This window comes from Pinus tabuliformis, chromosome X (assembly GCF_031772625.1).
Source record: "Pinus tabuliformis cultivar Carrire ecotype Pingquan chromosome X, CPIR1, whole genome shotgun sequence".
NCBI lineage: Eukaryota > Viridiplantae > Streptophyta > Pinopsida > Pinales > Pinaceae > Pinus > Pinus tabuliformis.
Window position 1 is genome coordinate 824,537,054 of NC_142308.1, and position 27,289 is coordinate 824,564,342.

Below are 27,289 nucleotides of genomic sequence, written 5' to 3' on the forward strand. Positions count from 1 at the left end.
GATTGCTTTCTTCATTCTCATAATATATTTACTATCTAGAATAGTCTTTCATTTGTACTGGGTATGATATTGTCTGTCAGTTGGACATTCTAAAGAATTATATCTTCTGACATTCAATATGCGTCTACTATTTTTATGGAACCATGAATGGATTTTCAGAGAGAGCATACACCAGCCATGGTTGACATAGGTGCTCAAGTTTGCAGTGAAGGCAGTGATGAAGCACGAGGACTTCTGGAATACAGAATGCCTGGCTTTGTGGAATACCCCTGCGGCGAACTTTCTCCTAAAGGGAGAGGCTTATATGGAAATGAAGATAACATGAGAATGCAGTATTTCCCAGGTGCTTTTGAGGGTCGTAAAGGTGCCATATTTCCTCGTAAGGAAAGGAAAAACATACTGAAGGCATATCTGCCCAAGAATTTTGACAGAACTTCACAAGCAATAAGCCATCGGTTTTCTGTGGGAAACAATCCTGAAAATGATTCAGTTAGCCTATCACCTCCAGTGCCTGGGAAGAGATCTTCTGGCAATTTGAATGTTGGTGTCATTCCAACAAAGCGCATCCGTAGTTCCACTGTTGCGGCAAGACGTCCTGTAGGAGTTCCCAATGCAGGGACAGTTGTTGCTTCAGGAATTGGAAATAATACAGAGGCCTCAAGTGGAGATACCAGTTCACAGCAAGAGGCCTTCAGCACATCAGGAGTTGTATCTCAGCTCCGGAAAACTACAGAGGTTGATTCGGCAGGTGCTTGTGGAAGCCATCTGATTTATGATGTCACAGATACATCGTTCAAGTTAAAAAAGAAGAAAAAGTCCAAACCATTTGGTGCAGTGATTTCTTCTATCACCAGAGATGCTGGAGGGATTTCTGGCCCACCTGGAAAAGTATGGAGCTCTATATCAAATTGCTTCTTGATAGTACACTTGATCAGCATTTGAAATCTCATTATCTTTATTGTAAATATACTCAATATTAATAAGTTGGGGGTTGGGGGCATACAGGGTTCAGAACCCGGACAGATATGGCGTCAAGATGCTATTTCGCAGCAAGAGCAGGTATTATTTCCCTTTACATTGATCAGAATGGCAGTGCCGCCTTCTTAATTTCTCATTATTAATATGCTTTCATTTAAATGAAAAGCATTATACCTACGCTAAGAAAGAAATGGTTTCCCAAAATGTTCATTGATTATTTTCGAACTGAGAAGTACTAAATTGTGGGAGAAACATAATAAAGAATAACAATATTTACACCTTATAGTCATAATTCATTGACTGGTATCTGTATTTGTCAATAGATTTATTACATCAGGGTGATACTATGCGAGAATAAACCTGCAAATTCTGTGATAGCACCTACTTACATAGTCTGGCATGCTGAAAACAATTCCAGCTGACAAGTATGGGTGATTCCCAGCTGTCTTTTGGAAGGTATTATTTCATAAATTGGGCATAACTTAAACATATTATGAGCTGTCTTCGACAAACAGATTCAGTGAAAAGCGTGTACAAGAAAGTGTAGGTGTTAACAAAGAATAAACCAATTGGAAGAATATCTTGTTGAATTTCAAAAAAGAGTGAGAGGATCAAACAGAACCAACACAATGTCTATTTCCACAATAAAGAGAAAAATAACAAGGATTAGGGAAACAAAATACTTGAAGAGATATCACTAAAGAGAAATGGGAGCCTAGAAAGAAAAAATAACCCAAAAACAAGTGCGCTGGATAGAGAAAGAATCCAAGCATGAGAGAGAGTGATAGGTGCCCTTTGGCAAATCACTTTTATTAAGAATGAATGAATCACTTGAATGTGAAATAGAAATGACAATGGGTGTATAAATACTCAACTTAAAGGTTAACTCGAATGCAGGGCTCATTTCCCAATAAGATTTTGTGCCTTTATGTACAATGATGACCTTAACCAAACCTACAAATATAATTATGACACAATATAAGGTTGGCCATGGTCGATATTGAAGAGTGCACCTCTATTTTTTAATACTTCCCCTTAAATTGAATAGGGGACAAGAGAGAGACTACATTACACACCCCCCACGCCACATGAACCGCTGCCTCCACTCCATTAATGAAGAACAAGGGCAGCGTGGAGAAGTCATTACATATCATTCCTGTTGAATGCCATGTCTCTCATTCCAATATCCAAAGGGATATTTGGTGGCATTGATCATGTAGCAGGTTGTTTGTGGTGGATGGAGCTTCAATTCAATGACATATCATCAACCTTGGTGAGAAGGGTCCATGGTGGTATGTGGAGGAAGTCTTCTTCATCATCATTGGATTGCACAACTACTAGAGAAGTGTCAGATGAAGCATTTAATGTAAGAGAAGAGACTTCCACATATTTGAGCTGGAGGAAGTCTCATGACTAAGTTTGTCGTCACCATCATTTGTTGTTGTCGTCAATGATTCACTATAGGAAGACTGCTTCAGGAAACACTTGTAGGTTAAGGGGAGGATCAACATTATGGTGGGAAGGAGAAAGATCCATTGAAAGATGTTGGGAATCATCTATAGGAGAATCATTTGTAAGAAGGCACGAGCAAGATCCTAGTGGACCACGATTGGGTACTTCATTGGAGATATGATCGCTATGCTCAATCATCTTGTAAGTGGAAGGACCACATAGATAATATGCCTTGGAAAATTTGATGTAGCCCACTAGAGCATAGCATTGGTTTTAGGTTTTGATTTGTTTTGCCTTTTACCATGAATATGGGCCCATGCACTATGAAATTTCCTTGAAGTTGCAGCAACTGGAATTTATTCTCCTAACTAATTAGCAGTTTAATTGTTTATGACAATTAATGAATAAATCACATTGCAATTCTTCACAAAATAAATGTGTTGTGAAAGTAAAAATCAAGAACTAAGAAATAGATGCACACATAAAAATCGACACAATTATTTTTGACTAAAAGTCCCTGGAAAAACCCCAAAGGAAAAACTGGTGCAGCAAATGAGGGCTTATTTTATTATTATGTATTGAATTTGGAGAGTACAATAATCTAGATGCTTATCTGGCAATCCTCCAACAAATATACTGGCAAAATACTTGGGAGATAATTTTCTTCCTCCGCAATCCAACTCTGCCTCCACTGGCCCGCTCACACTTCTCACTGGAAACTCAGCCTTTACCAGAAAAGCGCACCGCTAACCTGGAATCACATGTACTTCCAACAAACTAGCTCCAAGTGAGCCATACTACCTCCCTTTGCCATTGGAAGTGACTCGCATTGCCTCCGAGATGATCTTTCACTGTTCGGTAACTGAAACAACTCGTTTCCGACAACTCGCATTGGGGTTTCTCGTTGCTCGCACTAGTTGCATGACCTCTCTGCAGATGAATTTTGGCCTCCCTTATCTTGTTGCTCTGCCACTAGAAAACTGCTGGGAAAATCTATGGAATTCTTCTAAAAAATAATCTGTTGCTCCCTCGATCTCTGATGCTCTCCCTCTGGCTCGAATTCTTCCCTTGCTGAATTACCGTGCACTGGCAAATTCGCATTGCCTTGTTCTCACTATAAACTGTGTCTCTCTCCATCCCATCGACTTGCTTTTATAATCTCTCACTAGAGCATCAATGACCAAGATCTAATCGTGATCAATGGTTAAAATCATCTTAGACTTGATCCAAGTCATTTTCTGGAAGTCTCCAGAGCATAAGATGATCTCCTTAATTAATTCCTTTTAATTAACCACTTTTCCTAAGGTAGACTTAGGAGATAATTAAATGATGGCGAATTAATTTAATTAAGGCATTTCACAAGCTTATATTGCGAAACCTTTTCTAGGTTTTGGAGATCTCGTGTTCCTTAACCTTTTAGACACAAATCGAGACTATAACACCTATCCGATGCTACCAAAACAATCCATAAATTAACACTCCCTATCAGCGAGGAAGGTGTTCTCTCCCCAACATCTCTCTCCTCTGCAACCTGTAGCTGGAATAATCACACTGCTGATGATTGAAAACTGTGATACAACTAGCTCTCACTATCCACCATGCCACTGCGCAAACTCTGATCCATCTCACACCGTTGCTGCAACAACCGCTATAGTGAGTCTGATCTCCCTCTGAAATAGAATTGGGAAATCTTTGCTAGATGGAAACTCTTATATAGAGTCTCTCTCTCGCTGGAACTGCTCCCGCAACCTGCGACTGGGCAATTCGCAATGCCTCCTCCAATCACACGAACTTCCTGCAACTACTACTGGAAGCTCAATTTTTGATCTTCTGTCCCCTCGCATTTGATTCTGCATCTGTCCCATGAGTCCTTTAACTACAACTAGCTCTGCACTAGTCTATTTAGCATCTGACTTCACCCAACTGTCTTCGTGCCTCTCTAGTATCTGACTGCAACTAGCTTTGCACTGTTCCTCAAGATTTGACCGCGCTTGCTGACACTGGTCTTGCTACTGAATACAATGGGCCCTTGTAGCAAGGGTGATTATCCATGTGATGAGTATGCCGCAACTATTGTCGCTCATCTATAGACCTTGCCCTATCTTGCAACTCTGAAGCATCATGCACCTCCTCCTTTTGGAGGTATCACTGCTATCAGTTTAAATTCATCCAACCTGGAGGTCAATTCATCTATCTCTGCCAAAATTGTTCTCTGCTCTTGCCCCTTCTTGTCCTTTTTCCTCTTTGGACATTGGGTGACATAGTGGCCAAATTCACCACACCCAAAGCATTTGACCTTTGACAGATCCTTTTTCTTCTTCTCGCCTCCTTTTGTGTTTTGTCCTTGATTGGGACCCTTTTTCATCTTCCCTTTACTTGCAAGGGAAACACTTTCCTCTTCCACATTGTCAACTTTCGGTCCTTTGCTGCTTTTAGTGCCTTCGACTAAGCTGAGCCTTAGCTCCTCTTCTGTGAAATCACTCCACAAACGTTCCTAATTTGGAAACGGATCGTGTCTAGTGATCTCCTGAACAAAGGTTTGCCATTCCTTGGTAAACCCATTTAGAGGCTAGAGCTATTCACACAAGCTCTTTGTCTTCAGGTTTCACCCTACAGCGGCTAGCTCATCATAGACATTGAATTCTGGTGAGATAGGAAGTCATGCTCTCACCCTTTTGCATCTTTGTTGTACTCAACTTCTCCTTGAGAATCATTTTGCGATTTCTTGACGGTTTCTCTTACAACTTTACGACGACATCCCACATGTCCTTCGTCGTAGTCTTTTTTGCAATATGCGGGACAATGTGATCCCAAACCCTGTCGAGGACCATCTTCTTAGTCTTGGCCATATCTTTCTTAAAGTTTGCCAACTACTGTGCATTTGTTGGTTCTGCCATGACATTGGTCACGAACTCTTTCAAGCCATGCTCATCTAATAGAAATTACATTATGGCTTTCCACACACCAAAATTCAAGGCTCTGTTAAGTCTATCCTGATCCCTGAGTCCTACTGAAGCTATCTCTGCGAAACTCAAATAAACTAGAGACGAGATCTGGAAATATCCTTCTCTTTCCTGCTCGACCTTCTTGCTGCTACTCGCACTCCCTTAGGAATTCACGGATCTGCCTCTGGGAATCCTTCTTCGGCTAATGTACTGCCTTTAGCTACTCACTGAGACTACTCGCTTTGCCTTCTGGATGTCCTCCTTGGGGAATTGATGTTAGTTTTTGGTAGCATTGGATGTGCTCTAGCCATGAAAATTGGTGGAGAGGCTAAGCACATGAGTTCTAAAGAACCCATAAATCATTTGTTGAAATTCCACCCGGATTGTATTCATGTATTTGATGGGGCTCCTAAGTCTAAACTTAGGAAAATTAAAGTATTAATGGGTATTAATCAAAATATGGGTGAGAATGTTCTAGAAAGTGGATCAAGTCAAGTTTTAATCTTAGCTGTTGATTAGAGACTTAATCTCGGCCGTTGAAGTCTCAAAGAGAAAAGTATAAGAAGGAGGCCTGGGATTCATTTAGAAACACATACAGAGAGGACAAATTGATCTAGAGTTCGAATTCTAGTGCTAGGAAGTTGAGAATTTCAAACTAAGTGGTCATTTTGTAGCATAGGGGCAGGGATAGTTCGAGAATACTGGGCAGAGAGGAGGAGAGCCACTAGCGGAGGCAACACAACATCTAGAGGGATTGACGCTGGGTCAGTTTGGGCCCACAGTGTTGACGTAGAGCCAGAAGGGCCAACGCAAAAGCGAGGCTGCCCTCACGCAGAAACTTGAAACTGCCAGAATATCTGGGAGAGGTTGGCGTAAAGCTCCAGGAGGTAGAAGAGACAACACAGGGCCTATGCCTGCCGGATCAGTCGAAATTTGCGGGGTGAAGTGAGGTAATCTCACTCAGTTTTTCACCATTATATTTTTCTCTGTAACTGGATTGCCGGGAGGGCATCCAACATTGTATTCAAAACCACTGCTTAATAATATAAAACCCTCAGAGTTGCTGCACCAGTTTTCTCGCATTAGGTTTTTCCGGGTACTATTTTTTCCAAAAATAATGGTGTCCTATGTATCTTGTTCTTTGCTCAGTTTCTTGTTTCATGTAATCAAATTAAATTGGTGTAGGCTACAGAAGTAATTTACTCGAGTATTTTTTAGAAAATAACTTGATAATATATATTAAAATCAAGTAGGAGAAGTAAATTCAGTTTTGCTACAGTAGGGGTTCCTTGAGTGTAGGAATTTTCACATGGTATTAGAGCATTGATTTTGAAACAGGAAGAGCAGATCCAACGCTGAGCAGAGAGGCCAATAGCTGCATTTGGCAACGATTCGAATCCCCTTGAAGGGATTGCGCAGTCCTTGCAGGAAGCAGAGATTCCGAGGAAATCTCTCTCTGAGAGAGTCGACAGAAAGGTGCCATTTTTGGTTCATGAGCTTGTAGAGGCAGAGGGAGTGACCTAGAGCCTCAGTGCAGTGCTTGAAGGATGCAGTTTCTGTCGGGGCAGAAATCTGTCGGAAAAGAGCGAAGACACATAGTAAGGGGAATTTTATCCTCAGAGGACCTTTCTCACCAAAAGTTCGAATTTTTCACTTGCCGGGTAGCAGCCTAGTGCTGAACAATGACTAGAGGAGTCAATTCGGCAGTTTGGGTGAGATGGCATCACATGGGCCCAGAGATAAGACATGTTGGAAGGAGCTTCCAACTATGTCATATGGAAGACCAGAATCCTAGCTGTTTTGGAGGAGTACGATCTCAAAGCCTATGTCAAAAGTGTTGTGGTTGTTCCCGCGGACAATGATCAGAAGAAGAAGTACAAGGCCGAGCAAGGGAAGGCGAAGAGGTTCATCCTAGATGGAGTTCGAGATCATGTGGTCTCACACTTGTAGGGCAAAGATACAACCCGAGAAATGTGGGAAGCTTTGTTTTCACTATATGAAGGCTCTTTGGAACAATGAAAGATGTACTTGGAACAAAAGTTGCAGCGAACATTGATGCAGAAGGGAGAAGGAGTCAAATCCTATCTTGAACGTATTCAGGACACCAGAGACTAGCTTCTTGCAGTGGGTCTACTCCTCAGTCTACTGCGATGGTAAGGACGACCCTGAATGGAGTCTTAGATGAATGGCAAGTTTTCGTCCAAAGTATATTGGGCTGGGAAAGACTACCTCCGTGGGAGGAGATGTGGGCAACCCTTCAATAGGAAGAATTAAGGAGGGATCTGGTTAAGGTCAACCTCAATGGTAGTAGTGGGAGTGGCACAAAGACCAAGGAGGAGGAGAACATCGCTCTAGTATCAAAGGGACAATAGATGCCGAAGCGGAAGAATGACATTTCGAAGGTGAAATGTTTCAGATGTGGCGAGACGGGCCATTTTGCATCCCAATGTCCTTTGAAGCAAAAGGATAAGGATGAGAAACATGATCTTAAGGCTGCTCCAACAAAAATTGACGAAGATGAGTTTGCCATGACTGCCCACGCATCTCCAGGAGGGAAATGTGGCGATATAGAACTGTAGTCGGGAGGACTACATGTGAGCAGGATCCTTGAGGAGTCCACCTCTTGGATCGATTCCTTGCTACGGGAGCCCGAGATTTAGCAGTAGTGAGATGGACTTAGTGTCAGATGATGCAATGGGTTTGTTGGAGAGACAGATGCAGTAGCCTGAGACCAGAGACTGATCAGCGTAGAGCAAGGTTGGCAGCAGTGCAGTGCAGAAGTCAGCAACAACACAGAAGCTTCAGAGGGTCAGAGACTTGTAGTAGTCAAATTCCAACATTCACATGGTATTATGCTGAACATAGTTCAGAAATTTCGGATGCTTTTCCATTGCTGAGCAGCGACAATTGGAAAATGACGCAGTGCAGAGCTAGCAGTGGCAGTGTTAGCAACAGATGCAGGAGCTGTACTACAAATGCAGCAGTGGCAGTGACAGTGTCATGGGCAACAATATAGTAGCAACAACAACATAGTGTTGGTGGCAACAACAATGCATAAAGGAGATGCTTTAGAGACAGAGTAGCCTGTAGTTGGTAATTGTTGCGGGAGCACATTCCTCGTTAGGATGGAGTGTTAGTTTTTGGTAGCATTGGATGTGCTCTAGCCATGAAAATTGGTGGAGAGGCTAAGGCACATGAGTTCTAAAGAACCTAGAAATCGTTTGCTGAAATTCTACCCAGTTTGTATTTTATCAAAATAATTAATATTTTTAATGGGGTTCCTAAGTCTAAACTTAGGAAAATTAAAGTATTAATGGGTATTAATCAAAATATGGGTGAGAATGTTTTAGAAAGCGGATCAAGTCAAGTTTTAATCTTAGCCGTTGATTAGAGACTTAATCTCGACTTTTGAAGTCTCAACGAGAAAAGTATAAGGAGGCTTGGGGTTCATTTAGAAACACATATAGAGAGGACGAATTGATCTAGAGTTCGAATTCTAGGGCTAGGAAGTTGAGAATTTCGAACTAAGTGGTCATTATGCAGCAGAGGGGCAGGGATAGTTTGGGAATGCTAGGCAGAGAGGCGGAGAGCCACTAGTGGAGGCAGTGTAGCATTTAGAGGGACTGATGCTGGGCTAGTTTGGGCCCACGCAGTCTTGATGCAGAGCCAGAAGGGCCAGTGCAGAAGTGAGGCTGACCTCATGTAGAAATTCAAAACTGCTGGAACAACCGGGAGAGGTTGACGCAGAAGCTCTAGGAGGCAGAAGAGACAACGCAGGGCTGACATAGAACTTGTAAGGCTGATGCAGGGCCTACACAGGGCCAGCACAGAGATAGCCCGGGTTAGCCAGTTCTGCTGCCAGATCAACCGAAATCTGCCAGGTGAAGTGAGGTAATCTCACTCAGTGTTCCGCTATTATATTTTTCTTTGTAACTGGATTGCCAAGAGGGCATCCATCATTTTATTCAGAATTACTACTTAATAATATAAAACCCTCAGATTTGCTACATCAGTTTTCTCGCATTGGGTTTTTCTGGGGACTATTTTATCCAAAAATAACAGTGTCCTATGTATCTTGTTCTTTTCTCAGTTTCTTGTTTCATGTAATCAGATTAAATTGGTGTAGGCTGCAAAAGTAATTTAGTTCAGTATTTTTCAGAAAATAACTTGATAATGTATATTAAAATCAAGTAGGAGAAGTAAATTCAATTTTGCTGCAGTAGGGGTTCCTTGAGTCTAGGAATTTTCACAATTGATATGCAAATTTCAACCTCTACAACTTGAATTGGCTATTTGGCAAACTCGCACTAGCAAATTAATTTTCCTGCTTCAGCCTGTTGCAACTGGAAATCTCAGATCTCCTCTTGGAAACTAGAAATTAGAAACCTTTTGAGATAATCTAGAAATCTCCTCTGTGTTCTTTTCTCTTCTTGCCTAGTGCAGATCTGCAATTGCAACTTGTGGGAAAAGTAACTAGGTTCGGTCTTCATAATTATCTTTGTACTTATATCAAAAGCAAAAAGAAGATTTTTTTTTTATACTATTATTATTTCTTTAGTCAAGGATGTTCTTCATGCTTCTAGGTTTTGTTGAGTCAAAGAATTAAATTTTAGTCAAAGTCCATTTGGACTCTTTGTAAGAAAAGAAAAAGAATTTTTGATAAGTCAAAAAGAGTCAAATTGACCTCCATAAGACCAAGTCGGCCCTCTAGATGGTCAAATCGGCTTGCTCAACAGATGTGACCCTTCACATTGACAAACGACTATATATTGGCGTGAATCCTCCACCAAAAAGAAAGAAGTTTGTTGATGTTCTGAGATAAGATATGCGAGTCTTTGTGGCAGGGGATATGCGAGTTTCTTTGAAGGCATAGATGCGAGTTTCTTCTGTGGTGATAGATGTGAAAATAATGTGAACTTTCTGTGATAAGTGACCTGAAAAGAATGCAAATCCTTGAATAGAAATGAAAGCTATTTAGACTATTCCTGTGATGACATGCGAGCTCTAGAAGCACTATTATGACTGTGTTATGCGAGCTATAGAAGGACTGTTATGACTATGTTATGCGAGATATAGAAGGATTATGAGGTCTGTGGAGTACAAACCACAAGGAGGATGAATTTCTTTGTGAGACAAGGCATCTAAAGGGCAGGTTGGTGACAAATCAAGGATAAATCATGACAGTGAATGGAGGGCTGATTTGTGGATCTTGTGGAGGTATTTGTCTTGGTCTTGGGTCTTGGATATCTCACTTTGATATGAATCTATAAGAAGACGATTGATTGGATTTTCCCCTTTGTGGGGTTTATCCTTGACATGGAACCTACATCTTGTGTTCCAGTTGTTTATTTGTGATCTTCATGTACATTTTGGTAATTGGTTGATGAATAAAAACATAATAAGACTAATAAGAAGCCAATAAAATTCACAAGCAATTATCATGAAAGAGAAATCCACCCTAATATACAAGCAACTTAATTTCTCAACACAACCCTTGCTGCAAATCTTCGGCCCCTAGATTTGCTCAACGAATTAATTGATCCGCTCACCGGAACTGCTCTCGACAATCACATTGCATGCTAGAACTCTGCTATGGGCAAAACGAACTTTTCCTAGACTTTGCCTCTAGAAATTGATTTTCCTGCCCAACAATTCGCACTACCTGGATTGGCATGCACAAATTTGAACTCTGTGCTTCAGATCTCCCTCTGAATCTGCATGATTTGCCGATCTTTCGCTTCTGAGCCTCCAATCTGATCAATAATGCTCTGATACCATGTGAAATTTCCTTGAAATTGCAACAACTTGAACTGATTCTCGTAACTGATTAGCAGTTTAATTGTTTATGAAAATTAACGAATAAATCACACTGTAATTCTTCACAAAATAAATATGATGCGGAAGTAAAAATCAAGAATTAAGAAATAGATGCACACACATAAAAATTGACACAATTATTTTGGACTAAAAGTCCATAGAGAAACCCCAAAGGGAAAACCGATGCATCAAATGAGGGTTTATTTTATTATTGTGCAACAAATTTGGAGAGTACAATAATCTGGATGCTTATCTGGCAATCCTATGACAAATATATTGGCGAAATATCTGGGAGATAATTTTCCCCATTTAATCCAACTCGGCTCCACTAGCTTGCTCGCACTCATTTGAAACTTGGTCTCTGCCAGAAATGCGCACTGTTGGCTTGGAATCAAACGCACTCCCTACAAACTAGCTCCAAGTGAGCCGTCTTGCCTCCCTCTGCCTTTAATGTGTATATTAATTTTGCCCTAAATTTCTTCAGACGTTAAGGGTTTTATCAACCCTTGTTTCATTCATTTACTCTCCTCAAAGTATTCTTTTGTACTTAGCATTTCTCAATAATGCTAACAATTGATTAAAGTGCACATAACAATGAAGGCATTCCAAAAATATTAATTTCGTCATTTTTTTTAAACAACGACCCCGCAACGAATAACCACAGGTATATCTAATTCAACCAAAGCATTAACCAACGTTATCTCAACCAAAACTTTAATTGTTATCAAATTCCATAAGATTCGCAGACCCACAGTGGTCGCAAATGTCAATAGATAAACAAGGTATTACCCAAATTAGCGGTTCCACAAGTCGCAATTCGTTCACAGATCAATGGAGCCCCCTAACTAGACAATTGACCATAATCTAATTAATCTAGCTAGACAGCTGACCATAGTCAGGATTTCCTCTGCAATATTTGATTTCGCCGGATCCGGTAGTCCTTGTCCTGTCAGAGTCTCCCTATGGCAAGATCTCAAGCTTCGAGGAGTGGTTCACACTACAAGAAACATTTCTGCCAATGCTTTCGATGTACACAACAATGATTCTGTTATTAATTGAGGTTAGGTCTGGCACATGAAGCGAGGAGAATTAATAACCGACATGCCAGACCTGACCTCAATTCCCACAATTAAATGTTCAACGCTTTATTGGATTCCTGCTCGGGCTATCCCTCCCACAATTCTTAATTCAATGCCAACATGATCGAGCCAATGGTTTAGTCAGACAACAATTATTGTGATGTTAAGACAAAGCCAATCAAGAATTCTGCAATCTTTCCAAAAGGTGTTCCAAATACTAGACGATGATTCCCAAAATTGTCCAAGTGATTTGCTACTGTCTCAAGATTTCCCTGTGCCAGAACAAATTGGAAATAGATTGGTGTCAATTAGGGAGGAATCTTTCACCACCGAAATTGACAATAGAAATGGGTCTCAAGACCTCAGAGCTAATGCTCAAGAGAAACATATAAGATGATCCACAATGATGCTCCAAAATGAATCCAAGTCTCCTTTATTTATAGACTCCCTTGAGGGGGTTCACTGTCTTAAGTGGTTGAGTGTGTCTTACTCAAAACCCTAGATTTGGGTTTTTCGCCCAGCTTACCCTAAAACTCGCCCACAATGGGGGTTTTATCCCCCTTTTTGAAGGACTATAGCCTACAGGGACAAATATGCTACTAAGTCCATTGGTCCTCAATTCATTGAGGACATCCTAGCCCCCCCTGCCCAAAATTGCTTGCCCTCAAGCAATTGCAAATTCGGTTGCTGTAGAATCCATTATCCTTCCCATATTGCGTCCTCCTTCAGTAAATTCTTCCATCTTATGAGGTACTCCAGAATTACCCTTCCTCTTAACTTCTTTTTTCGAACAACCATGATCGTTTTTGGAATTAATTCCAATTGCCCTTCCTCATCTAATGGTGGCAGCTCAACAGAAGTGGTGACCTATTGGTCTATAGCCTTCTTGAGGCATGATACATGAAATACATTGTGGATTCTGCTATCACTCGACAGCTCCAACTTATACGCCACTTCACCCACTCTTTTGAGAATTTTGTAAGGCCAATAAAACCTTGGCTCCAGCTTCTCTGCCTCACTCTTCTTGAGTGTATACTGTCGATAAGGCTGCAATCATAGGAAAACAAGATCCCTTACCTCAAAACTGCGTTCTGTCCAATGCTAGTTTGCATACATCTTTTGCCGATTCTGAGCAACCTGAATATTCTCCTTGAGTACCCTAAGAATGTCTCGACTCTCCTGTATCCAATCCTTGGCAAGAGGTGCCTTGCTGTCTCTGAAGATTCTATCGATGAAGGAGGGTGCATAATACCCATACAGAACCTTGAACAATGTCATTCCAATGGATAAGTGGTAGGTGATGTTGTAGCAATGCTCCCGAAGGTACAACCACTTGATCCATGCCTTCCGTTGACCTGCCACATAGTTGCAAATACCCCTTAATCCATTTATTTACAATTTCCTTTTGGCCGTTAGTTTGCAGGTGATAATTGGTGCTAGGGGTTAATTTAGTTCCAACTAGTCTAAAAAGTTCTTACCAGAATGCGCCCATGAATATGCTATAACGGTCCCTGACTATGTTCTTCAGCAACCCATGTAATCTGAAGACTTCTTTGAAGAAGAGTTCTGCCACTTGCTTGGCTGAGTAATCTGCTGAGATAGTGAAGAAGTGTGCGAATTTAGTTAATCTGTCCACTACGTTGTATATGCAATCGTTTCCTTGTGCTTTGGGTAATCTTGTGATAAAATCCATTGATATGCTTTCCCATTTATGTTCTGGAATGGGTAGAGGTTGAAGAAGACCTGCGGAAGGTGTATGCTCAACCTTATTTTGTTGACATGTCATGCATTCCCTGACGTATTTCATCACATCTTCCTTGAGTCCCTTCCACGAGAATTGCTCTTGGATCTGTCGGTATGTCTTGAAGAACCCCTGGTCTGATCGAAGGAATATCATGTGTAACTTTCATAATTTTCTCTTGAAGTGCAAATTCAAGGACCATATATATCCTGTCTTTATAGTAAATGATGTCATCACCTATTTTGTACCTATCATCCTAGATAATCATATTGAAAAGCGTGCAAGCAAACTGGTTCTTGGTATATTTGACAGAGAGGTGCGCCTTCCAATCTTCTGTGAGCTTTATGAGGGTGCGGGCTGTTAGTTTCCTGGAGAGTGCATCAATCACCATGTTTTTCTTCCCTTTCACATATTCAATGTCAAAATCGTAAGCTTGAATTTTGCTTACCCATTTCTGATGTCGTTCATTCAGGTCCCTTTGTCCCAATAAATGTCGTAATCTATTGTGGTCTGTCATGACTATGAACCTATTACCCACCAGACACTATCTGAACTTTGCCAATGTGTGCATGATGGCCAACATTTCTTTGTCATAAATGGAATACAATCTTCCTGTATCTTCTAGCTTCCGACTTGCGAATGCAATCGGATGACCTTTTTTGCATTATGATGACTCCTATTCCTTTTCCAAATGCATCACATTCTAATATAAATGGTTGGCCAAAGTCAGGAAGGGCTAGTACTGGACATGAGTTCATTATTTCTTTGAGCTTGTTGAATGCCTTGTTAGCTGCTTCCATCCACCCGAATGCCCCCTTTTTTGTCAAATCTATTAGGGATGTAGTTAGTTGGGAGAACCCCTTAACAAAAGGTCGATAATAGCTGCAGAGCCCAAGAAACCCTCGTAACCCTGTTAGTGTATTAGGTGTAGGCCAATCCACTATTTTCTAAATCTTTTCTTGGTGGACCTGTACCCCTTGTGTGCTGATCATATGCCCTAAATAAAGAATCTTTGTCAACCGAAAATCACATTTGGATGCTTTGGCATAAAGGGACTATTCCTGCATGATGCTCAAAATCTGATCTAGGTGTCTAAAATGATTGTCCCATGTCTTACTGTAGATGAGGAGGTCATCAAAGAATACCAACAAAAATTTTCTTAGCTGCCTCTTGAGAATGATATTCATGCATGATTGGCAAGTGGCAGGGGCGTTGGTTAGCCCAAATGGCGTGAAAAAAAATTCAAAGTGTCCATAGTGGCAACAAAATGTTATTTTAGGCATGTCTTTCTCCCGAATGCGAATTTGGTTGTACTAGGGCCATAGGTTGTTCTTCGAGAAATATGCTGCCCATGTAGCTCATCTAGTAATTCATCAATTCGAGGAATGGGGTACTTGTTGTTGATGGTCTTTTTATTAAGTGCTTGGTAGTCGATGCACATTCTCCATGTGCCTTCCTTTTTCTTCACCAAAACCATAGATGACGTAAATGGGCTTGAGCTGGGTCAGATATGTCCCATAGCTAACAATTCTTGGATAGTTTTTTCTATCTCGTCTTTGAACTTGTTTGGATGCCGGTACGGTGTGGTGATCATAGGCTTAGCTCCTTCTAGCTGAATAGTATGCTCAAATTTAGGAGGCAATCTTGGAGGAATGCCATCAAACACTGGAGCATGCTTGCCTAGTACTTGCTGAATATGAACCTTGTATTGTGGTTTATCATTGCCGAGAGTCTTTTGGGTCATAACCTTACATTCTGCTGCGTATGGTATATCCCTGTGCCTAAAAAGGGCTTCCATCCTTCCGGTTGAAAAGACTTGTGGCCCGCCATTTGACATGCCTCTTAATACAACCTTACTGCCATTTGGTGCTCTAAATTCCATTTCCAACGCTTGGTAATCCATTGTGCGTTTGCCTAATGAATATAACCATTGAACTCCCAGTACCATGTTGAAGTCTGCAAGATCTATTACATAGAAATCACTGATAAAAGTATAGTTACCAAGAGTTACACTCAAACCTGGCATCATTTGTGTGCAATCCAAGTTGTACCCGTCCACAACTATCACATCCAAGCCCTTGAACTCTTCGGTGGGAAGTCCCCTTTTTGCTACTAGTGCTGCATCAATGAAGTTGTGCATGGCTCCTCCATCAATTAGTGTTGTGATGTGCTGTCCCTTGGCGACTCCCCTGACCTTGAAGGTCTAATACTTGGGCGTGCCTAAAAGAGTTGCACTCTTGACCTGTGGCCATGTCTTATTTTCTTCGCTGAGGCTTTCTTCTCGTGGCGGTCCTTCTTTGGAGCTGTCAAGGTTTTCTTCATCCCTTGCTTCCTTCTGTGGTGGCTCTTCATCGGTACTTGGAGTGGCCTCTTCTTCTTCATCGTTGTCAGAGAGTACTTCGATGTAGTGAATCTTCCCCTTTCCTAAACAATGATGACCAGGGTCCCATGGTTCCCTACAAGTGAAACATAACTTTTTCCTCCTCAGTTCACTTCGAGTTTCCTCATCTACTCTGTCTCTTTTGGGCCTATCACGTTGGAAAGACTTCTTTTCCTTATCTTCTTGAGGGATGAAAGGCTTGGGCAAAGCCTTAGCTTTAACGATTGCATTACCCAACTCGACTCTTCTTGATGGCTTCTTGAAGAGTGGTGGGATTGAAGGCTTTGACCCATTCTTGTAGGGGCTCAGCTAATGCTTCAGCGAAAAGCATAACTGATCGCTCTTCATATATTTGTTACCGTAACTGCAATGCGTTCAAATTCTGCAATAAACTCCTCATGTGATCCTGTTTGCTTGAGTAGTGCTAATTCTCTAAAGTGGATTTCTGGGTTCTTTTGGTCGAATCTTTCTATTAGTCTCTGTGTAAAATCTTCATAAGAAGTGATATTAGCATGTCCCAAAGTTACTAGACCATGATACCACCACTCTTGTGCTTCCCCTTCTAAGTGTAATGTGGCAAATTGAATTGCGTCTGCCTCAACCATAGGATTGAGCTTGAAGTAGGTGTCTAATTTTTCCACCCAAGCCCTTGCTGTACATGTAGATGATCCATCAACTGAGGGTAAAGGAAGTTTACTTAGTTATGTGCTAATTATCCATTAGGCTGACCTCTAGCTCTATTCTGGTAGCGAAAGTTAATGTACTCATTGAAAGACATAACTGCTTGAGTATTTTCTTCCAGTCGTGCATAATCTTGAGCATAAGTGTTTAGGAGTTGATTTGGATCAACTGCTTCTTGGCTTGCTGGCACCTGATTGTCTGTAAATTGAGGTAGAAGTGGCCAACTATGCTCCTTGCTGTTGGTTTGATTGATAGGTGGGACGGGATTATGATTCCCACTTTCTTTAGTTGTAGTCCTATTGGTGGAAACGACATATGGCTGGCTAGTGAGGTGAGTGATTAGCACTGGAATTTGTTGTTGTCCTTGGGTCAAGGTTTGAGCTATCTGCTATTGCCCTTGCTGGTGCAACTACTGATTCATCTGTTGTTGCCCCTGTAATAGCTCCTATAGTAAGATACTAGGGTCACACTCTGTCCCCCATAATGGAATGATGGTTATTCCTCCTCCTTACAGTGACGTTGCTGGTGTCTTCAGGAAGCATAAACTACCATTGACCACAAGCTGGCAGGATGTTTGTGCTCTGATGCCACTTTAATGTGCTATATTAATTTTGCCCTAAATTTCTTCAGACGTTAGGATTTTTATCAACCCTTGTTTCATTCATTTACTCTCCTCAAAGTATTATTTTGTACTTAGCATTTCTCAATAATGCTAACAATTGATTAAAGTGCACATAACAACGAAGGCATTCCACAAATATTAATTTCGTCAATTTTTTTTTTTAAACAACGGACCCACAACGAATAACCACAGGTTTATCTAATTCAACGAAAGCATTAACCAACATTATCTCAACCAAACATTAATTGTTATCAAATTCCATAAGGTTGGCGGACCCATAGTTGTCACAAATGTCAACAGATACGCAAGGTATTACCCAAATTAGCGGTTCCACAAGTTGCAATTCGTTCATAGATCAATAGAGTCCCCTAACTAGACAATTGACCATAATCTAACTAATCGCTAGACAACTGACCATAGTCGGGATTTCCTCTGCAATATTTAATTTCGTCGGAGACGGTAGTTTTTGTCCTGTTAGAGTCTCCTTGTGGCAAGATTGCAAGCTTCGGCGAGGGTCCAGAAAATATCTTATCGGCAATATCGGCGAAAATATCGGCAAATATCGGCAAGCATAAAAAATGCATAATATATTCATTTTTTTCAGATTTCTAAACATATAAAGCAATAACAACATGAACTAAACACATTGGCACATAAATATGAAGAAGGCATTGATATATATGATGTCAAATAGAAATGATACATCAAACTTCAAAGGCGATACCAAATCCTGCTGATCCCTGATAATTGTCCAATCAAGGACTCAAACAAAATAACATCACATATCCTGCTGATCCCTGATAGTGATAAATTGATAATTGTCCAATCAAGGACTCAAACAAAATAACATCACATATCCTGTTGATCCCTGATAGTGATAATTGTCCAATCAAGGACTCAAACAAAACAACATCACATATATAAAACTTTAAAAGTATTTCATCATCATGAGTTATAAACTTATATGTAGCAAAAGTTGCAAAACAAATAAAACTAGCAGCTATCTATCTGAGACCATTGGCCTCTCCCTAGCAGCTTTCTTTCTGTCTTGTTTAGCAATTGCTTCACGAGCTTTTTGTATAACCTCTGCACTAGAAACCATACAAGGCATCACGTCTGCATCATATGCAAAGAGTTTAGCCAAATGGTATTTCAATCGTGTAATCCCTCCTGACATCTTGGTCCCACACAAGTTGCATGATATATATGCCTGATTTGCCCCACCAACAGCCTCCCCATACTCCCAAAATGGGTCCAAGGCTTTTGGCATATTTGACATTTGTACTATGTAGTGAACTAATTCAAACCTAAGGCACAAAAAAAACAAAAAATTGGCATTAAACCCCCCAACACAAAATGAAAAAATAATAAGTAATAACAACCTCATTCAAAAAAAATTACTACATTATTTGCATTTTGCAATGTGAATGAAAAATGGCAATAAGAGGGTGCATAAGAAAGTTGAAAAAAAAAACAGTTTTAACTTTTTTTGCTACATTATTTGCAATTTTGCAATGGGCATGAAAAAAAGAGCAGACTTAAAAGTTAAGAGGGCAGTGAGCTTGTATCATGCAATAATTGCCACTTTAACCAAAGATGCCAAGCAATGAAAGAGCCTAACAATGCAAATGATATGCCAAGGAAATGAGGTGACTGTATATCACTGTTACGTAATTAATAATTATAGTTATACCACTGATGTAGGTGCATTATTAGACCTCGGTATTCAACCTCCTAGCAGTGACCTCTTGTGCAGTTCGGTGAAGTTGCACCAGATTTATTGAAAGATTATAACGTGCCACATTTGTTTCAAGAAGACCTGTTTGATGTTTTGGATAATTCCAAACGGCCCCCATTTAGATGGTTAGTTATTAACTTATTATGAACCTGATGATGACTTGACAATGATACAGGCCTGATATAGATGTGACACATCACAGTGAGCTTGACTCTCCTGAGTCCTGACAACAATGATCCTCTAAGTAACTCGATGATGATGTATGGCCATAATAGTGGCATGGAGAGTTTCTTAACAGTGGTAATAATTTGACACTAACAGTGATCTATGATGGCAGCAATGAAAACATAGTGACAAACCTTGATGACTTGTGCAATCTTTTGAAACAGATGTAGCAATTAATGTTTGAACTTTGGAATATATGTTTGTTCTGAGCAGTGAGAATCACTATGTTTTGCAAAGAGTTTCAATGCATCTCTCTCCTACACAGTGCACACTATGGTGATAAATTTAAAACCCTTGCATTTTGAAATGGAAAACAAAAACAAGCAAAATGATTGTAGGGAAGAATGAGATGTCTCACTGTTCTTGGCACTTGCAGCTTAGAGAAATCTTCGTTCTTGGTGGCAAATTGGCAATAATGGCTATGGAATGTTCAAACCCTCCTTGGCAGCGACCACATTCCTTCTCCAGCGCTCAGAAAAACAAAATGACATGAAAAAAACCAAAAATCGAATTTTATAGGCCGCACGGAAAGATTTCACAGTCACTGGGCGATATTTTACGTCGTTGCGCGATATTTTCCAAAATATCGGCGATATATCGGAAATCGCGCGATATTTTCAAAACCATAAAATATCGCGATATTCGGTCGGCGATATTTCGGCTCGCCGAAAATATCGCGATATTTCCGAATATCGCCGATATCTCGGCGATATTATCACACCGTGTTCAACGTCCCAAATTGAGATGATGTTGTGTCCTCCTTGCTTCCTGTGCCAAACCTGACCTTGATTCCCACAATTAAATGTTCAACGCTGTATTGAATTCTTGCTCGACCTAGCCCTCCCACAGTTCTTAATCTTATGCCAAGGTGGCCGAGCCAGTGGTTTAGTCAGACAAAAGTTCTTGTGACGTTAAGACAAAGCCAATCAATAATTCTGCTATCTTTCCAAAAGGTGTTCCAAATACCAGATGATGATTCCCAAAATTGTGCAAGTGATTTGCTACCGTCTCAAGATTTCCCTGTGCTAGAACAAATTGGAAATAGATTGGTGTCAATTAGGGAGGAATCTTATGCCACCGAAATTGACAATAGAAATGGGTCTTAAGACCTTAGAGTAATTCTCAAGAGAAAACATATAATATGATCCACCATGATGCTCTAAAATGAATCCAAGTCTCCTTTATTTATAAACTTCCTTGAGGGGTTTCACTTTCTCAAGTGGTTGAGTGTGTCTTACTCAAAGCCCCAAATTTGGGTTTACACCAAACTTACCCAAAACGTGCCCACAATGGGGGTTTTGGGGCTTTATCCACCTTTTTGAAGGACTATAGCCTACAGGGACAAATAGGCTACTAAGTCCATTGGTCCTCAATTCGTTGAGGACATCACACTGCCACTAGAGGTGACTCACTCTGCCTCCTGGATGATCTTTTGATGTCCGGAAACTAAAACAACCCCTTTTCAGCTACTCACATTGGGGTTTCTGGCTACTCGTACTGGGGTTTCTGGATGCTCACTCTTTGTAGATGAATTTCGGCGTCCCTTTTCTTGCTGCTTTGGCACTGGAAAATTGTTGGGAAACTCTCCAGAACTCTTCTCACAAATTATTTGCTGCTACCTCTGGCTCAAATTCTTCCCTTGTTGAATCATTGTGTACTGGGAAATTCGCATTGCCTTGCTCTCACTGTAAAATGTGTCTCTATCCATCCCATCGACTTGCTGTTATAATATCTCCCTGGAGCATCAATTGCCAATATCTAATCGTGATCATTGGTTAAGATGATATTAGACTTGATCCAAGTGATTTTCTGGAAGTCTCTAGAGCATAAATCGATCTCCTTAATTAATTCCCTCTAATTAACCACTTTTCCTAAGTTTGGAAATAATCAAATGATGGCTAATTAATTTAATTAAGGCATTTCAAAATCTTATCTCGTGAAACCTTTTCTGGGTTTTGGAGATCTCGTGTTCCTTAGCATCTTAGACACAAATCGAGACTAGAACACTTGTCTGATGCTACCAAAACAATCCATAAACTAACATGCACTTGATCCCAATTTTTTGAAATGCAATACTGGGGTTTGTTTCCATACCATTCTCATATTGAATCATACCTTGAATAACACGAGCAAGACTTTGTTTGTTGATGTGGGCTGGCATAGTGAACCACTGCTCCACAAAATTTAAGCCCCATTTGCTTGAAGTGATGCATGCATTGAACCATCTTCATAATATCTCTATTCCTCCATTAAGTTATTCCATTCTATTGTGAAGTGTAAGGAACAATTTTTTTCCAAGAGATGCCATGGGAAATGACAAATGTTTTGAAATTGTTGGTGGTATATTCTCCTCAACCATTAGGCTGAATACACTTGGTCCTTTTTGTTGCTTTGATTTTATGCCAATGATTTAAATTCTTTGAATTATCCCAAAGCTTCAACCTTAGATTCAAGAGTGTATATCCAAGGAAGTGGGAATAATCATTACTAAAGGCATTGAACTACTTGGCTCTCTTAAGAGAACGAGTGGCCATACGGTGACAAATATCACTATGAACCAGCTCAAGCACTTGAAAAGCTCACCTCGATTTGTACTTAGAAAAGAACTCTTGACGGTGTTTCCCCAACACGCAATCTTCATAGATACCACTAGGTGGTTCAATTCATTGAAGATCATCAACCATGTGTAGATCACTGATAGTTACAAGGACTTGAAATTTGTGTTCCCAAATGTTGATGCCATTGCATGTTAGTGTCATCGACATCGGCTATCATAACAACAAATCTTTTCCATTCCGAGGAAGATGTCTTCCACAATTTGTACATATGATCAAAGGCATTACAATATCCTAAGTTAACCACTTTAAAACCATTGTTCTTGTCCTTTACAACTCGTTGATCTTGCCAACTTTCCACCCTTTTGTTGGTGTGTGTGATGTACTGAATAAAATGAATATTTGCTACAATTTGTGGAACAAGGACATCTCCAAACTGGGTATTGTTGACATTTCGTGGTTGCCCTTGTATCCTAGTCCCGTGGGATCTCCTTTACTGATCATTTGGCTTTGGGTTGGCATGACATGGGAATCTCGATTTTGGTTGCATGGTCCCGCTTCCCAATACCACCTACATCACTCCCGTTCCAATCATTTTAGCCCCATTCATCTATTTTCCCATTCGGGTCCACATGTGTCCACTAGGTCCACATAGTGTTAGCCTCCCCCTCCCCTTGTCCACACCTTGGGTCGAGCCTGGAACAATGCCTTGGAGATTGATGTAGCAAAAAAGAAAAGAAAAAGTATAATTTGGCCACTTTTAACAGGAAATGTACCACAAAATGCAAAAGATGGCTGGGACATACAAATTTAGTGTGTGGGAAAAAGCCAAACATGAGTTCTACCCCTTATCCATGGCCATCACCTTGGTTCCTATGGGCCCTAGATGAACCCCCTCTATCATTAAGGAACCCATGATTGTCCCAACCCTTGGTGGGCGATGAACCGTCCCACCTTAAGGGGGTATCTACTGCTACATATTACACATCATGCTCTTATCCCCTGGAGCCCCGAGCTTCTATGAAGAAAAATCAATAAAAGGCAAAAGGCATATGAAAAATGGTGAAAAAACAAAGGCCGGGGTAACTCATGTACCACAATTTGCTCCCTCCTACACTCACATACCCAAGTGTGGGCTTCCCTTATTATAGCTACCCATGAACCTTGACATGTGGTCTGGATGATTCCCCTGATCCCCACTCCATTCCATTATTATATCATTTGCCACCTACCACTTAAAAGATGTACCATGGACATGTCACCCCCTTTAGAGGTTGAAATCACCTAATAGGGTCCTTTGTTAACCCTCTATTGAGCTTGGAGACACGTGTACATGCCAAAACCCACTATGGAAGGACATGCCACCAAGAAGTGCCCCATTGATCCCATGACTTGTAAGCTTTATTACTTGAGTATTCTAATGACTTGTTGTATTGGAGGACAAGGGGACGCATTAGATCTTATGCAGGATTGCAGGCGGGTCTTCATTGGGGCTTGGTCTCCTTATACGGGTTCCTAGCCTTCTAGAGGGCCACATTGGCACTTGAAGTTGTGAGCGTTGAGAGCCATGGGCCTCCACCATAGCAGATATTACTTCGTTGATCCCCAACACTGATCATTGATTGCTCGTGTTCCACCTTTTGGATATGGATGATGCACCTGGTTCACCATGCCCAACTTGCTCCACACTTGCACCATACACTTGGCAGATGTTCTAAGGTCTAGAGGATGTCTCCCACTGCAGAGGGAGGGCTTACATCACCATCCCACCCTTACAGATGGTCGACATGCATTTTCGATCCACTTGGAGAGCCATGAGGATGTCCTTGTGCCCCCACACCCACTTGTGAGCACCACAAGTTCTTGCTTAGAAAACAAGGGTCCAACCCCTTGTTCACTATTTTTGGAGTCCATTTTTACATCTTGGCACCCTTTGGACGTCATTAGGCCTCCTTAAAGGCCCAACGACTCACTTTGTTGATCATTTGGCCCTCTTGAGATGCTTATTCATGTATTATTGAACTATTTGGTGGGCTTGTCACCAAGAGTATTGTTATTATGCACATTATTTTATTTTAGGGGCTCAATTAGGCCAATTTAGCTAAATCGAATTCATGAGTGTGTATAAATAGAAGTGAGATGATTCATTTTGATTATCATCACTTGGATTGGGTTATCTTCTCTTGAGAGCTTTTCGCTATCCTTCTTGGAGGATGAGTTTGGATGAATGGATGAATTTTGATGTTTGGATCTCTTTCTTTTTTGTCTTGGAGCTTCACTATTGGCATATGCTGATGATTGGATATACTCTTTCTTACATGTAACACTCTTTTAATGTTATACTTGTTATTTTCTTTTGTCACATGCATGTTGGTGGGATTTTCGCCATACTAGGCTGAAATTCACTGCTTTTCTAATGCGAAATTGTGTAAATTTAATCTTTTATAACGTTGCATCATGTCATGGGCCATGTATGAATGAGTGAATATTCCTAGAGATATTTTGTGTCAAAATTTTATCTTGACAAATCATCAAATATTGAAAATCAAAGTATAAAGACCTTGAAGTAGCTGTTGTTTTGCCCTATTGCCATGCGAAGTTGTCTCTAAGGCCTCCTTGACTAAGTGAATTCATTCAAATTATCAAAATCTCCTTGACTCCTTCTCCTCCAAAGGACAATGCACTAATCCTCCATAGTTGATCACTCATAAGCGTATTTTTCTCACTGCTCTCTCTTTCTTTCTAGGCCTAGCATCGATAGGTGACCTAGGGCATCGATTTTCTCATGATTCAACCATCCAAAAAGTTCGATCTCTTGCCCACTACTGCACTGTTGCGTCTTCTAGAGGCCCTCCAAATTTGAAGCAATTTCGATGGTGGGATCTTGAGATATTTCAAGCCCTAACTCCGAGATCGATTCTTGCCCCTGGTTTCCCTTGGCTAGTGACTTCATTGGGATCATTTCATCAAAATTATCGAAAATTTCCCCTTTGATCCCCTTCTCCCCCTCAATTAGGTCAAGCACACCCTTGGTTGATCAATTCCATTCCCTTGACCTAATTTTGGGTCCACTTGGTCCCGTGTTGTTCGACAACTTATTGAAGATAATTTCACAAAGACCACTTGGAAACCAAATTTTCACAAAAAATTCTAGGACTAGGTATCTTCCTTACAAGTCTTATCCTCGATCCCTAGCCCTTGAAATCCCCTTGGCCCTTCTTAGGGAGCCTTATACCTTGCTTCTCAAGCAAGCAAACCCTACAATTGAGTCTCTCTTGTGAATATGCCATTAGGAATCACTCTTCATCCTTTTATTGACTCATTCATCTAGTGATTCTCTTTATACCGGGTCTCCTCCCATCGGTGAAAGTCCGTAAAGAGCAGGGAGCCTTAGTTGAGGTGACAGTGGGCTATTGCTGCATTGTTGTCCTTGACCTAACAACTGCCTTTTTAGGATCCCCTCCTAAGACCCCTACTAGTTTGAGTGGTGACAGGTCCTGCTGCATATAACATGATTGAAGCTGGAAATGTAGCTAATTTGTGAAGTTGGTTGCTGATATTTGCTTATTTGAGAAGCCACTTATTCTCTGCTGGATTCGACTATGGCACACTTTTCTGTTGATGAGCAGGTTGCTGATATTTGCTTCTGTGAGAAGCCCTAGCTGAAGCTAAATGAATAGTTGGATGTTGTTTGCTGAAATGTTTGATAAAATGTTGAAATCCACCATGGCTACTTTTTTGCTGTTGCGCTGGCTGTTGATATTTATGTGAGAAGATTGGTATGGTTGAGAATCCCTTTGGAGAGGGAGCATTGATTGATAGCATCATGAATCCTCCTTAGGTTGTGACTGTGAGACCTATGGATTAGTCGGGAAGATTGTCACTCCCTTAGGCTGTGGGTCGAGAGACCAGTGAGTTTGGTCGGGGAGATTGGTTTTGAGGCACAAAATGATCCCTTAAGTCATGATGACTGTGAGATCAGTTTGGTTAGGGACATTGATTTTGTGATCTCTCCCTTGGGCTGTGTGTTGAGAGACCTATGGATTGGTCGGGGAGATTGATCTCTAGTTCTCTCCCTTAGGTTATGGTCAAGAGACCTTGTTTGTGGTCTGGGTTTGAGATAGTGATTCCTCCATTAGGCTATGGGCCGAGAGACCCTGTTTATGGTCAAGGAGATATACCCTTTGCATATGATTGGTTTGGCCTCATCGATTGATACCACTTGTTGTGGTGGATGCAATGTATCTTTCCTTATGATAAGACTGATGATCTCTCCGTAAGGCTGTGTGCCAGGAAACCTATGGATTGGGCAGGTAGATTGATCTTGACTAGAGAGAGAATGAAAAGTACCTCCCAGGCTAAGAGCGAGTGTTGGCAGTATAGTAGCCATGGTTGATATTTTCATCATAAAAGAAATTGGAAAATATGAAATTATAATTTGCCTCCAAAATTTGCTCAAGTCAGCCTTATCTTGTTTAAGTCGGCTAGGCCCCTTTGAGGCACCTATTCGACCCCCTATTGAAGGCTATATAAATGTAAGCCCTCCTCATTTGGGTATCGAACTTTCTCACATATAGCTCTGTTCTACGAGGATTATTGAAGGAAAGTAGGCCAAATTCTGTGGAAGAAAAAGGAGGGCTTGGCACTTATCTTATGTTTTGGTTGGATGCTATTTTGATGTTCTGTTTCTGGATATATTGATGGACATTGAACTGTCTTTCTCATAAGGAAATATTTCTGGGTTTTCCCCTTGTGGGTTTTGCCCTGGCCATAGGCCTAAATCTTTGTGTCTCTTATTTATTGTCTCATTGTTGTTTCTACTGCTCCTTCATGTTTATTAGTTGAAATTTTATTTTGTATAACTGCTTAATGATATTGAATGTTATGTGGAATTAATGTTAGCTAATCATTGGAAGTAGTAATCTGTTGAAGGAAATTGTTCTAGCTTGTGCCCCAGAAAGCTCAACAAATCTGATTGTAAAGTACACATGTAAGAATAACTTAAGATTTTCTTTAGTTTGATTATCATTCCAAGAAAATGAGACTTATAGGAGGTACTTGAAAGAAACCATTTCA

The 27,289-nt window shown here is 40.7% G+C and overlaps 1 protein-coding gene across 2 annotated transcripts in view; it reads left to right on the plus strand.

The window, feature by feature from the left end:
- LOC149142308 (chromatin modification-related protein EAF1 B-like) overlaps window positions 1-27,289 on the plus strand; it is a 185,353-nt gene that overhangs the window by 49,697 nt on the left and 108,367 nt on the right. For both annotated transcript variants that reach the window (XM_089448635.1, XM_089448636.1), the window contains exons 10-11: window positions 160-888; window positions 1,006-1,059. In XM_089448635.1, coding sequence (XP_089304761.1) covers window positions 160-888; window positions 1,006-1,059 — 783 coding nt within the window. The remainder of the gene's footprint in view (window positions 1-159; window positions 889-1,005; window positions 1,060-27,289) is intronic.